We start from the raw sequence: 12,437 nt of genomic DNA on the forward strand, positions 1-12,437 counted from the left end.
AACGGTTCCTCTGTTAACTTTTTAAATTTTATTTGAGAGAGCGAGAGAGAGAACATGAGTGGGCTGGGGGAGGAGCAGAGGGAAAGGGACAAGCAGACTCCCCGCCAAGCAGGGAGTCCAACACAGATTTGATCCTAAGACCTTGGGATCGTCACCTGAGCCCAAGGCAGACACTTAACCGACTGGGTCACCCAGGCGCCCTCTCTGTTGAATTTTTTTTTTTTAATAATAAATTTATTTTTTATTGGTGTTCAATTTCCCAACATACAGAATAACACCCAGTTCTCATCCCGTCAAGTGCCCCCCTCTGTGCCCATCACCCATTCACCCCCACCTCCCGCCCTCCTCCCTTTCCACCACCCCTAGTTCGTTTCCCAGAGTTAGGAGTCTTTCTGTTGATTTTTTTGAAGAAAATACGTTGGTGGTGTTGTGAGGTATACCACATTCTGAGTTTGTCTGTTTCTTCTTGGCCTTATTTGTTGCCATACTACATGTATTTTATGTAAACTCTGGTAGATAGCTCTTGGGGTTTGATTAGAGCCACTATTTTGGCAAGTGTATTTTATAGGTGGTGCTGTGAACTTTGTGTATTGCATGACTTCAGGAAGTAGGAAGTATTCAAATGTCTTTTTTTTTTTTTTAAAGATTTTATTTATTTATTCATGATAGTCACACAGAGAGAGAGAGAGAGAGAGGCAGAGACATAGGCAGAGGGAGAAGCAGGCTCCATGCAGGGAGCCCGATGTGGGATTCGATCCCGGGTCTCCAGGATCGCGCCCTGGGCCAAAGGCAGGCGCCAAACCGCTGCGCCACCCAGGGATCCCCCCCCTTTTTTTTTTTTTTTAATGTCTGGTTGTTCCACAAAGACCTATACTTTTAGGAAAATTGTAAAATTCCTGACTGCCAGCTTTGCTGCACTTATTCATAGAATTTTAGAATAGAAGAACCATACGGTTTATCTAGTATAATCCTTTTATTTAACACATAAATTAAAGCTCAGATAAGAGACTTGCCCAGGATCACATACCTTAGTTAGTTGTGAATTTAGTACTGTCCTAGAAATCTTCTCTCCTGACTCTAGTCCAACAGTATTTTAATACTTTATCATACTATAACTTTTTAGTATACTTTAAAAATATATTTTACTTGGCTTTAAGATATTCTATGAATGTGGGAGAGAAGTGGAGTGGGTGATATTCTATTAAGGGCCATTAGCATAGCTGTATTTAAATAATTATATACTATTAAAGACTTCTTTCTATAGCATCTTATAGGAGGTTAGGAATTTTGTAAAGGAAATAATACTTTGAGTATTTGTTAACATTAACTTAAAGATTTCTATAGATTGTTAAAATTATATTTTTACCTATTATTTGTATAAGTGAACCCTAATATCTTAGATGTTTTTTAACTTCTAAATGTGAGAGAAGAACAAAATTCCCTTTTTATTTTTTAATTTATTTTATTTAAAAAATTTTTTTATTTATTTCTTCATGAGAGACAACAGAGAGAGAGAGAGGCAGAGACATAAGCAGAGGGAGAAGCAGGCTCCTCGTAGGGAGCCAGATGTGGGACTCGATCCTGAGACCAGGATCACGCCCTGAGCCAAAGGCAGATGCTCAACTGCTGAGCCACCCAGGCATCCTGAAAATTCCCTTTTTAAATACTACTTCATATATCATAACGCCACTGGAACTTTGGTTTGAAACAGCATCTGCTTTGTAGTGTGAACTTGTGTGTCATTGATCCTGTTTTTTTCTTCCCACTCAAGAGTGTTGATGAAATCTCCATCTCCAGCACTGCACCCACCTCAGAAGTACAAAGATAGAGGGATTTTACATCCTAAACGAAGCACTGATGACCGATCAGATCAATCTTCTGTGAAATCTACAGACAGCAGTAGCTACCCAAGTCCTTGTGCTAGTCCTTCTCCTCCATCCTCAGGAAAGGTAGAGTATCCACAAATTGATGTAGCAAGGAACAGATTGCTAGCACGTTTCACGTTACGTATTGAAGCAAAATGACAAAACAATTCTACTTTGGCTTACTACTAATTGTGGTCTTTGTTCTAGATGTAAATTGAATCTGGCAAAACTTGAGACATCTTGCATAAATGCTTTAGTTCTTCCTGCTTGCCAAAGATTTCTAGTTATCACCATTTTGGGATGTTTTAAAACTAAAAGATCATTTACTGATGGCACGTAACTCAGCTGTCTGCCATTTCCTTTTTATATTGTTAGAATCATTTTTTGTTAAATAACAAGATGATCTCAAATTAGTTTTGGTTTGTAACTATATTAAAAAGTACAAGATAGGGTGGGGTTAGGAAGATAAGAAATGTAGGGAATTGAGAATTATGTATCTCTTAAAAAATTTGTAATATGAATGAGTTCAAATGTTTAGGGTACATTTACTTTTTTTTTTTCCTGTGTTGTTGGTACTGAGTAAGTTTTCGAGTAGGATTATTTAGCTATATGTTGTGTTCTGGGGAAAATGTCTGCTGAAACACTCTTATTAAATAAGAGGGAAATAAATGTTTTTTGTGGATTTGCATTCTTTGGTTTTAGGGCGTTTTATTTTTAAATATCTTTATTTAGGTATATACACAATAAAATTCACCAGTTTAAACTACAATTTTCTATGTCCCAAAATAGAAACCATATATATGCACAATGACTTGTCCTGGAATATTATAGCAGTCTTATTAATAATAGCCAAAAAGTGGAAATAATCAAGATGTCCATCAACCAAACATTCTTTGGTATTAGCCATACTATTCAGCAATAAAAAATAATGAATTAATAATACACTGAATAATTTGGATGAATTTCAAAAGTGAAATGAGCCAGTCACAAAAAAACTACATACACATGATTCCATTTATAGCAAATTGCAAAAACAGCAAAAATCTAGGGACAGAGAGCAGTTCGGTGGTCATCACAATCAGGGTGGTGGGAATGTCCTGAACATGGCTGTGATACGGTAACATAATTATATACATTTATTAAAATTCACTGAATTGTACAGTTTAAACTGATGAGTTTTATCGTGGGTTGTATGGTTAAGCGTATGTATAACTTGACAAGAAACTATCCTGCTATTTTGCAAGATGGTTGTACTCTTTTCCATTCCCTTCAGTCATCTAGGAGAATCTCATTTGCTCCGTATTCTTGAAAATACTTGACATTATTAATTTCCTTAATGTTAGCCATTCTAGTGGGTATATAGTGATATCCCATTTTAATTTTAATTTGCATTTCTCCAGTGACTAATGATGTTGAACATTTTTTCATGTGCTTATTTGCTCATCCTGAATTTTCTTTGGTGAGAAGTGTCTGTTCAAATTTTTGTTCAACTTTTTTTGGTTATCTTTTTTATTTAATAGTAAGATTTTAAAAAATATATTCTAGAGGGCACCTGAGTGGCTCTGTCAGTTAAGCATCTGCCTTCAGCTCAGGTCATGATCCTGGACTCCTGGGATCAAGTCCCATGTCAAGCTCCCTGCTCAGTGGGGAGTCTGCTTCTCTCTCTCTCCCTTTGTCCCTACCCCCTGCTTGTGCGCACTCTTTCTCGCTTTCTCTCTTTCAAATAAATAAATAAAATTTTTAAAAAACAGGGACGCTTGGGTGGCTCAGTGATTGAGCATCTGCCTTTGGCTCAGGGCATGATCCTAGAGTCCCAAGATTGAGTCCCATGTTGGGCTCTCCGCATGGAGCCTGCTTTTCCTCCTCCTATTTTTTTTTTTTTTAAAGATTTTATTTATTTATTCATGAGAGACACAGAGAAAGAGAGAGAGAGAGAGAGAGAGAGAGAGAGGCAGAGATACAGGCAGAGGGAGAAGCAGGCTCCACACAAGGAGCCCAACATGGGACTCTATCCTGGGTCTCCAGGATCACGCCCTGGACTGAAGGCGGGGTAAACCGCTGAGCCAACCCGGCCTGCCCTCCTCCCTCTGCCTATGTCTCTGCCTCTCTCTCTCTGTGTATCTTTCATGAATAAATGAATAAAATCTTTAAAAAACAAAAAATAAAAATAAAAATATATTCTAGTTACAAATCTTAATTATATGTACTTTGCAACTTTTTCTAACAGTCTGTGCCTGCGAATTCATTTTCTTAACAATGTCTTTGAAGAACAGTGTTTTTAATTTTGATGAAGTCCATTCTTCATGTCTGTTTTCTTCTATTTTAGTTTCACCTATTTTTCTATTATGGTTCATATTTTTTGTGTCCTAAAAAGTCTTTGTTTAACTCTGGAGTGCCTGGGTGGCTTAGTCAGTTGAGCATCTGATGCTTGCTTTCAGCTCAGGTCATGATCTCATGGTCTTGAGATCAAGACCCCTATGGGGCTCCACTCTCAGAGGGGATCAGCTTGAAGTTTCTTTCCCTCTGCCCTTCTCCCCACCAACACACGCATATGTACTCGCTCTCTTTCAAATAAATAACTAAATATTTAAAAAAGAGAAATCTTTAACTCAACATTACAAACATTTTCTCCTATGTTTTCTTCTAGAATTGTTATAGTGAGAGCTCTTATATCTAGCTATATAAAAAAAAGGTTACCTTTTCCATTGAATTATTTTGGCACCTTTGTCAAAAATCAATTCACCTTAAATAATGTGATCTATTTATTGGATTCTGTTCTGTTGCATTGATTGGTCTGTATACCTGTCTGTTTTGTCTCTGTTGCAGTGAGTTGATTATAGTAGCTTTATACTAAGTCTTGACGCCAGTTAATTTTTTTCTTCCGGCTCTGTTTCTTATTATTTATTTATTTTTAAGATTTTATTTATTTATTCATGAGAGACACAGAGAGACAGGCAGAGACACAGGCAGAGGGAGAAACAGGCTCCTTGTGGGGAGCCTGATGCGGAAGTCGATCCCAGGACTCCAGGACCACAGCCTGGGCCGAAGGCAGGTGCTAAACTGCTGAGCCACCCAGGGATCCCCTGTTTCTTCTTTTTTAAAGTTGTTTTGGTATTCGAGGTGTTCTAGTGTTCTTTCAGATAAACTTTAGAAAATGCTTGTCAATTTCTCAGAAGCATTCTTTTGGTATTGAGTAGAATTGCACTGAATCTGTAGGTCAGTTTGAAAAAAACCGACAACTGTTTTTAGTTTTCTAATTCATAAGCATGGCATATATCTGCATTTCTTTTGATATTCTTTAATTTTTCACAACAGTGTCTTGTAAATTTCAAAGTTCAGGTGTTACACATTTTTTTAAGTTGATCCCTAAGTATTTTATATTTTTGCTTCTGTTCTTTAAAATTTTACTTTCCAGTCGTTCATTGCTAACATATAGAAATACAATTGACTTTATGATCTTATTTCATTTATTAATTCTATTAGCTTTTTATGTAGATTTCTCAGAATTTTCTACGTGGATAATCATTTCATCTGTTAATAAAGGTAGTTTTTGCTTTTTTCCTCTCCAGGATTGTTTATTACTTTTCTTGCCTGATCTCTCTGATTAGAACCTCCAATAAAATGTTTAATAAAAAGTATTGAGAATAGGCATCTTTACCTTGACCTTAGAGGGAAAACTAGCCACTAGTTAAATCTGTCACCATTTATGATAACTGTGAGACGTTTCCTTTGCTGAGAGAGTTTATTAGAAATAAATATTGAATTATGTCCAGTATTTTTTTTTACATCTATTGAACTGATAAAAATTCTTTTTTAAATCTATTAATAAAGTACATTTCACTGATTTTCTAATTCTTCACTTGGTCATGATTGTTTTAAATATTATTGGATTTGATTTTGCTTTATCAAAACTTCTATTAAATTTGGGATCTTTGTTCATGAGGGATATTCTATAGTTCTCTTTTTTTTTCATGTTATTTTATATAGTTTTGGTATCAGGGAATGCTGGCCTCATAAGATTAGTTGGGAAGTCTTTCCACTTCAAGTTTCTGGAAGAAATGCATAGCATCGATAGGATTTCTTTCCTTAAATGCTTTGTAGCATTCACTACTGAGGCTATTTTTACCTCTCCCTAGTGTACCAGTAATTATGCCATTTCAGGTATAGTTTGAGAACCTTGCAATAGTGTATTTTTATTTTACCCTCTCAGTCCTTTGTGTTACTGATCTCTTGCATTTTATTTCGACATATATTTAAGTGCCACAATGGAGTATTGTTTACTTTGCAGTAAATTATCTTCCCTAAAGTCAGAAAAATATTTTTTATATTTATTCAGTATTTACTGTATCTTGTGCTCTTTATTCTTTATCCTTTTATAATTTCTGCTTTGGATCATACACTTTGGTCTGGAAACCTTTGAACATTTCTTTTGGTACAGATATTCTGGAAATGAATTCTTTAAGCTTTTGTCTAGAAAACCATTTTTGCTTTTATTTTTGGAAGATATTTTTACTGTGTATGTAATTCTGGGTTGCCATTGGTTTTAATTGCTGCAAAGATGTCATTCCATTATCTTCTTATTTACAGTTTTTGAGGGAGGTTTACTGTCATTCTTATTTCCCTGTATATAGTGTATTTTTTTTTCTCTCTAGCTGCTTTTAAGATTTTCTTTTTATCACTGGTTTCCAGCAATTTGGTTTTGATAGGTTTCTATTTGTAGTTTTTGTTTAATCTGTGTATTTACAGTTTGCATCGGTTTTGGAAAGTTTAAGACCATTATTCTTCATATACATTTTTTATCTCACCGCTTCCCCCTCCTTTTTGGGACTTTGGATATGCAAGTATAAGACCACTTGATACAGTTCCCCAGGTCACTGAAGCTTTCTTCATTTTTTTGCAATTTTTGTCTGTTTCATTTGAGATGGTTTCTCTGGCTATGTCTGTAAGTTCATTGATGTTTTTATTTGTGGTGTCTGATCTGCTGTGCATTCTTTCCTAGTGTATTTTTCACTGCAAATATTCTGTTTTCATCTCCCGAGTGCCCTTAAAAAAATACCTTCCATATCTCCTTTCAGGCATGTTCATGTTCACTTTACCTTCTTGTATTTATAATAGCTGCTCTGACATTCTTTTCTAATTCCATCCTCTGTCAGATCTGAATCTTTCCCTATTCGTTCATTTTTTTCCTGGTTATGGGTCACATTCGCCTGTTCCTGTGCCTTCTTTATAGTTTTGTTTAGCTGTTAGATTTTTGTTGTATTCCTTTAAGTGGTGTCAGGCATCCTTCTGGTACATAGCTAAGTTAGTTGCAATCAGTTTCATCTTTTTGAGATTTACTTTTAAGCAATGGTACAACAGTTCCAGAGCAGTTTTTATTCTGGTACTAATTTAGTTTCAGTACTAAGGTGTGAGCCTACTGCGGGCTAATGCCCTCTGTATTAGCAGTCCTTTCCATTCTGGCTAGGGATAACGTGAAATACTCCCAATCTGGTGTGGGAGCCATTTAGCTCTGGGAATGGTTTAGCCGACTAAACCATTCCTCTGAATCTTTCCCTGGCTTTAAGTAATGTTTTCTCACTCACATGCAGGTCAGTATATAGTCAGAAACTTGTGGGGGCCCCTCTGCAGTTCTTCAGGATCTCTTTTTTCTGCGCAACTCATTTATATCCAGCATGCTGCTGTGCAAACTCTGACTACCTTGGCCTCTCAACTCCCAGCTCTGTCTTTAGTTCAGTAAGATTGCTGGATTCTGTTTGTTTCCCTTCCCTTCACTGTTGCCTAGAAACTGTATCCAGGCAGTAAGCTAGAGCAATTTTTGTTTTGTTTTCAGCCTTTGAAAGTTTATTAAAATATTTTCTGAAAGTACATTTGGAGTATAAATCAAAGTTTGTAATCCAGAATCCTTTCTTGATAAGGGATTTTGAATGCTCTTGAAAATGAGTACTTGGTTTTGGCTCTTTAAACCTCATTTTGATTGAGCCTCATGTAGCTTTTCAGGCAGGATGGAGCTATTTGCATTTGCTGAATATTTAGTAAAATATTTTGGTTTATGTGTTTATGAAGATGTTATTTAATGGAGCCTATTGATTTCGAAAGGTCAAATTACCTTTCAAGAATTTATGCATTCTTTTATAGGGCTCAAAATCTCCTTCACCAAGACCAAACATGCCTATTCGATACTTCATAATGAAGAGTAGCAATTTGAGAAACCTTGAAATTTCTCAACAGAAGGGTATCTGGTCTACAACCCCTAGTAATGAGCGGAAGCTAAATCGAGCCTTTTGGGAAAGCAGCATGGTTTACTTGGTATTTTCTGTTCAAGGATCTGGACATTTCCAGGTGAGCCATCCTGAACCAGTAAAATGTGGTTGTTCTGGCTGCAGGTTAGACCACACAGATGAAAACAAAAACCCCAAAACACCCTGGCTTTTTATTGTATCGGAATACAAGAATGAATTTTGCTTGACTGAGCATGAGGAATGTAGCATACCTCTTCAGGGGAATGATTCTAGAGATCGCTTTGTTTTCCTTGTCTTACCAGAACCTCTCTAGATAAGCCATTTCTCCTTCTGAAGACAGCTTAAAATTTACTATTTCTCAGGCAGATTAAGAGTAATGAGAAGCTTGTTTTTTTGGTAAAATATTTATTTAAATAGGCAAGGAAGTTAGAATGACAGTCCAAAAACTGAGTGTGTTTCTTAACTCATTGTGACTTGATGTATATTTGAATTTAGGAAATAAGGAATTATTATTTGATATTATTCTAATTTTTGGAAGTAAAAACAGGTTAGATTATATGTTTATCATGGAATAAATGTGGCTTTAGGGCTGTTAATACATTATTTAGAAAGTATCTGTTCATACTGAAGTTATGTTAGAAGGCTGGAATTGGTCTTCCCTATAAAATTTGCTAATGCATCTTTTTATAAAAAACAATAAGTAACTTATATTTGTTTTTGTGAGCTATTATTTTTATATTATATTTTTTCCTTATAATTTAAAAAAACCTCAGAGCTTTCTCAGATAAATTGAATGCAGATGTTTTTAATATCATCCTCACCTTTCCCCTTGCCCTCATTTTACCCACAGGGATTCTCTAGGATGTCTTCTGAGATAGGAAGGGAGAAGAGCCAGGACTGGGGCTCAGCTGGACTGGGAGGAGTATTTAAAGTGGAGTGGGTCCGGAAGGAGAGTCTTCCCTTTCAGTTTGCACATCACTTGCTCAATCCTTGGAACGATAACAAGAAAGTCCAGATCAGCAGAGATGGGCAGGTATACAGTGGCATTTAATATTTGCCTTCTCCTTTTCTTTTTGTTTTGTTTTGCTGTTATTTGGTGATTTGAGGAGGAAATGTAAAAGTACAAATTATATATTCCATATGCACAAGGAAGATCATGGTTCAGATTTGTAAAAGCTAGTAAAAACCTGCTTGTACATATGTTTGACAGAACTCATTGCTTTTTTAACATTTTGTAAATTGGACTTCTCTCTGTTGTTATGTACATATAAAATCTTTTATAAGGTACCTCATGGAGGTTCCTGTTGTCTTACTAATGGAAGATAGAATCAAAACCGAGTGTGATTCTGAAGTAATCTTACCAAAGTCTAAGAATAACAACAGTATCTGACTTCTTTGCACCTTTAACTAATTATGTAGCATAAATAACAGCCTTTTTGTATTTTGTAGCTTGTTTTATTTCTGTTGTATTTACTTTTCCTTTATCAGGCTGCTGACATACTTTTTAAATTAGTTAAGGGGATGGGCATTACCATATACATGGACCACTGTGCTAGCTGCTTTATATGGGGTAATTTAATTTACTGCATATTGAGTTATTAGCCCAATTTTAGGTAGAAGAAATAGGAGAAATTATTCTATGGTCACAGAGCTAATAATTTATTTAAACCAATGTGACTCACTTTAAATCACCATATGAGAAGTGTTCGGGTTCTTTTTAAATGCACATCATGTCATAAGAGGATGATAAATGACTTTCTTTTCAACTACATCAGAATATTTTAATTTTTCTTCTATAATAAGGATTTTGAAATAGGTCTAATTCCTAAGATAAGAATATTATATAATCATGATAATTTCTTAAAAGCCCCTCAACCATCTGATATGCTAGGTTTCATGTAAACCTTTGAAAGCTAAAGCTGAGTGCTTTTAGTAAATCTCATTAAAAACAAAATTCATTGTTTCTGGATAGAAGTTCTGGAAAAACTCCATGGAAATCTCTTACCATTTTGTCACAAATAGTTGTGATATTTGCAAGTTAACTATAATCGTGAAGTCTGGAAGTGAACTTCACAAACCCAAATGCAGAGAAGTAGAACAATGCCTATCATATGATTTTATCATGTTCTGGTAAAGAAATGAAATTTCAAGTACTTTTCTTACATTTTAATCAGTGTACATTGGTGATTAAAAAAATTCAATCCAGTTCCTTTTGTGTTTATTCTGACCTTTGATTTATCTAGGAACTAGAACCTCAGGTTGGTGAACAGTTGCTCCAGTTATGGGAACGCCTTCCATTGGGAGACAAAACCACAGCTGATTGACACTCAGGTTATACTCTACTTGACTTTGAGTACTGGTAGTATTTATGATCACTAATGACATTTTTCAAATTATTTATCTTTTTTTTTTTTTTTTTTCCTTTTTCAGAGCTCTTACCTACAGAAGAACATCGTACCTATTTATAGCCACTGAATGCACGGACTTCTAAAAACTAAGGTGGAGATATGTGTTATGAATGAATGGGCTTTTCTGGTTTAGAGTGTTCCTTTAGAACCACCATCTTCACGTAAAAGGGAAAAGAATAATTTAAATTTTTATAGCGATCCTAAAGGATGATTATGTAATGTTTGTTAATTATATATTTATAATTGAATAAAATAGTAGTAGTTTCATTATTTGATACAACAGCAGTTATTTGAAACATACTTAATTTGAAGTTAAACATTTCATTTGTTGAAAACACTGACTTATAATTCTTATTGACGATTTTTTTTAATGCAAACTAAATTGTTTCAAGAAAGGCCTGAATGTTTCAGTACATCTGAGCACCATTTTAGCAGAGTCAGCTCTTAAAATTTGTTGTTAAAAAAAAAAAAAAGCAAACAACCCAATTCTAAAGATGTCCCTTTTGAAAATAGTGTGTGCTGATTAAGGACTATTCATTTTGCCATTTTAAACCTGAAGTACATTAAGAAAAAAAGGAGAGATGTTCTTTTTCTTTGATGATGAAGTGCATGCAGTAAAATCTGAAGAAAATCAGGGTTTTCTCTCCCTGTTGTTGGTCAGATCAGATTTAGTCCTTGGTTTTATTACTGGTTCTGCCTTTTAACCTGATGTGTACCTCTCCCTTCCTCCCATGATACAATCTTCACACCTCTTATGCGAGCACAATAATTACTTCCTCTTTGTTTTGGCTAGAGAAACTTTATTGAGACAAGTTAAAAAGGAAAACAAACATGTTAAAAAGTGCCTAACAGTCAGTGGGAGCTTAATTGGTATATGTCTTTGAAATTAAAGCCCATAGCACCACAATTCTAAATGCCTTCTATTTATTTTCTAGTACTTTCCATCGTACTTAACGTTTTTGGCTTTCCTATTTTCTTGCATTTATGGTTAGTAAATGCGAAGTAATTTTTTGTAAACCTGTGTTAGTGCCAACTCTTCTATTTCTTTGTCGTCTTGGGATGATTTGATATCTTTACCATCAGTCTATAAAGTTTCCCTAGAGGCCTTTTGAAGGGAAATAGAGGAACAGGGAAAAAATGAAAGAAATGTCTTGGTAATTGAGCTCTAAATAGAGCAGTTTTGATAGCACTTCTATCAAATATTTGGGTTATTGCTGTGTGAAGAAAAACTATCCTGAATCTAATTTAAAGGCAGGAACACAACTCTTAAGTTTTTTGCTTCTGCATTTGAGAACAAAGAGGTGAAAAGTCATGGGGCAGCATAAGATCTTGAGAACCTTTTTTCTCTTGGAAAGCATAGTATGTTGTCACAGTAGTTTAGAATGGCAGCTGTGATTTTTACCTATATTTGTACTGCTGGTTTTTTGTTTGTTTGTTTTATACTTTGAGATATATACCTGTAAATTGAGCCTATGTGATTATGTTCTGCTGTATGTGTATTACAGTTATCCTCCTATTAGAGCAATTTGTGTTTTTTTCTGATAATGTATATACATCTTGTTTAAGTATATACTTAGCAGTTTACAGTGTTCTAAATTTGGAAGTGAGGACTTTTTAAAAAAATAAAACTTGTTTTAATTTCCTTCTGTTTTCTAATATTTAGCTCTATGTAAATGATGAGTTTGTTGCTATTTAAAATGAAACACAATTTGAATGGAATTAAAATGCTGTTTTTAGAAGAGATGAACTTTAAATATACTTATTAAATGAAATTCTGTTGTTATTTCTGATATGCTATAACAGGGCTAAGGGAACAATGATCAACAATATCCCTTGAGATATAGCAGTGAATTTCAAACATCCTGAAGAATATTAAATTGATAGAGAAGGTGATGATTTCATATAAGTATCAGTATCTCCTCCTT

The 12,437-nt window shown here is 34.9% G+C and overlaps 1 protein-coding gene across 3 annotated transcripts in view; it reads left to right on the forward strand.

The window, feature by feature from the left end:
- YTHDC2 (YTH N6-methyladenosine RNA binding protein C2) overlaps positions 1-11,022 on the forward strand; it is a 77,178-nt gene extending 66,156 nt beyond the window's left edge. For 2 of the 3 annotated variants that reach the window (XM_077911242.1, XM_077911243.1), the window contains exons 26-30: positions 1,772-1,949; positions 8,001-8,204; positions 8,955-9,137; positions 10,348-10,435; positions 10,535-11,022. In XM_077911242.1, the coding sequence (XP_077767368.1) occupies positions 1,772-1,949; positions 8,001-8,204; positions 8,955-9,137; positions 10,348-10,428 (646 nt within the window). In that variant the 3' untranslated portion in view covers positions 10,429-10,435; positions 10,535-11,022. The remainder of the gene's footprint in view (positions 1-1,771; positions 1,950-8,000; positions 8,205-8,954; positions 9,138-10,347; positions 10,436-10,534) is intronic. The other variant, XM_077911244.1, reaches the window with a different exon arrangement.
- The last annotated feature ends 1,415 nt before the right edge of the window (positions 11,023-12,437 follow it).

This window comes from Canis aureus, chromosome 10 (genome assembly GCF_053574225.1).
Source record: "Canis aureus isolate CA01 chromosome 10, VMU_Caureus_v.1.0, whole genome shotgun sequence".
Taxonomy (NCBI): Eukaryota; Metazoa; Chordata; class Mammalia; order Carnivora; family Canidae; genus Canis; species Canis aureus.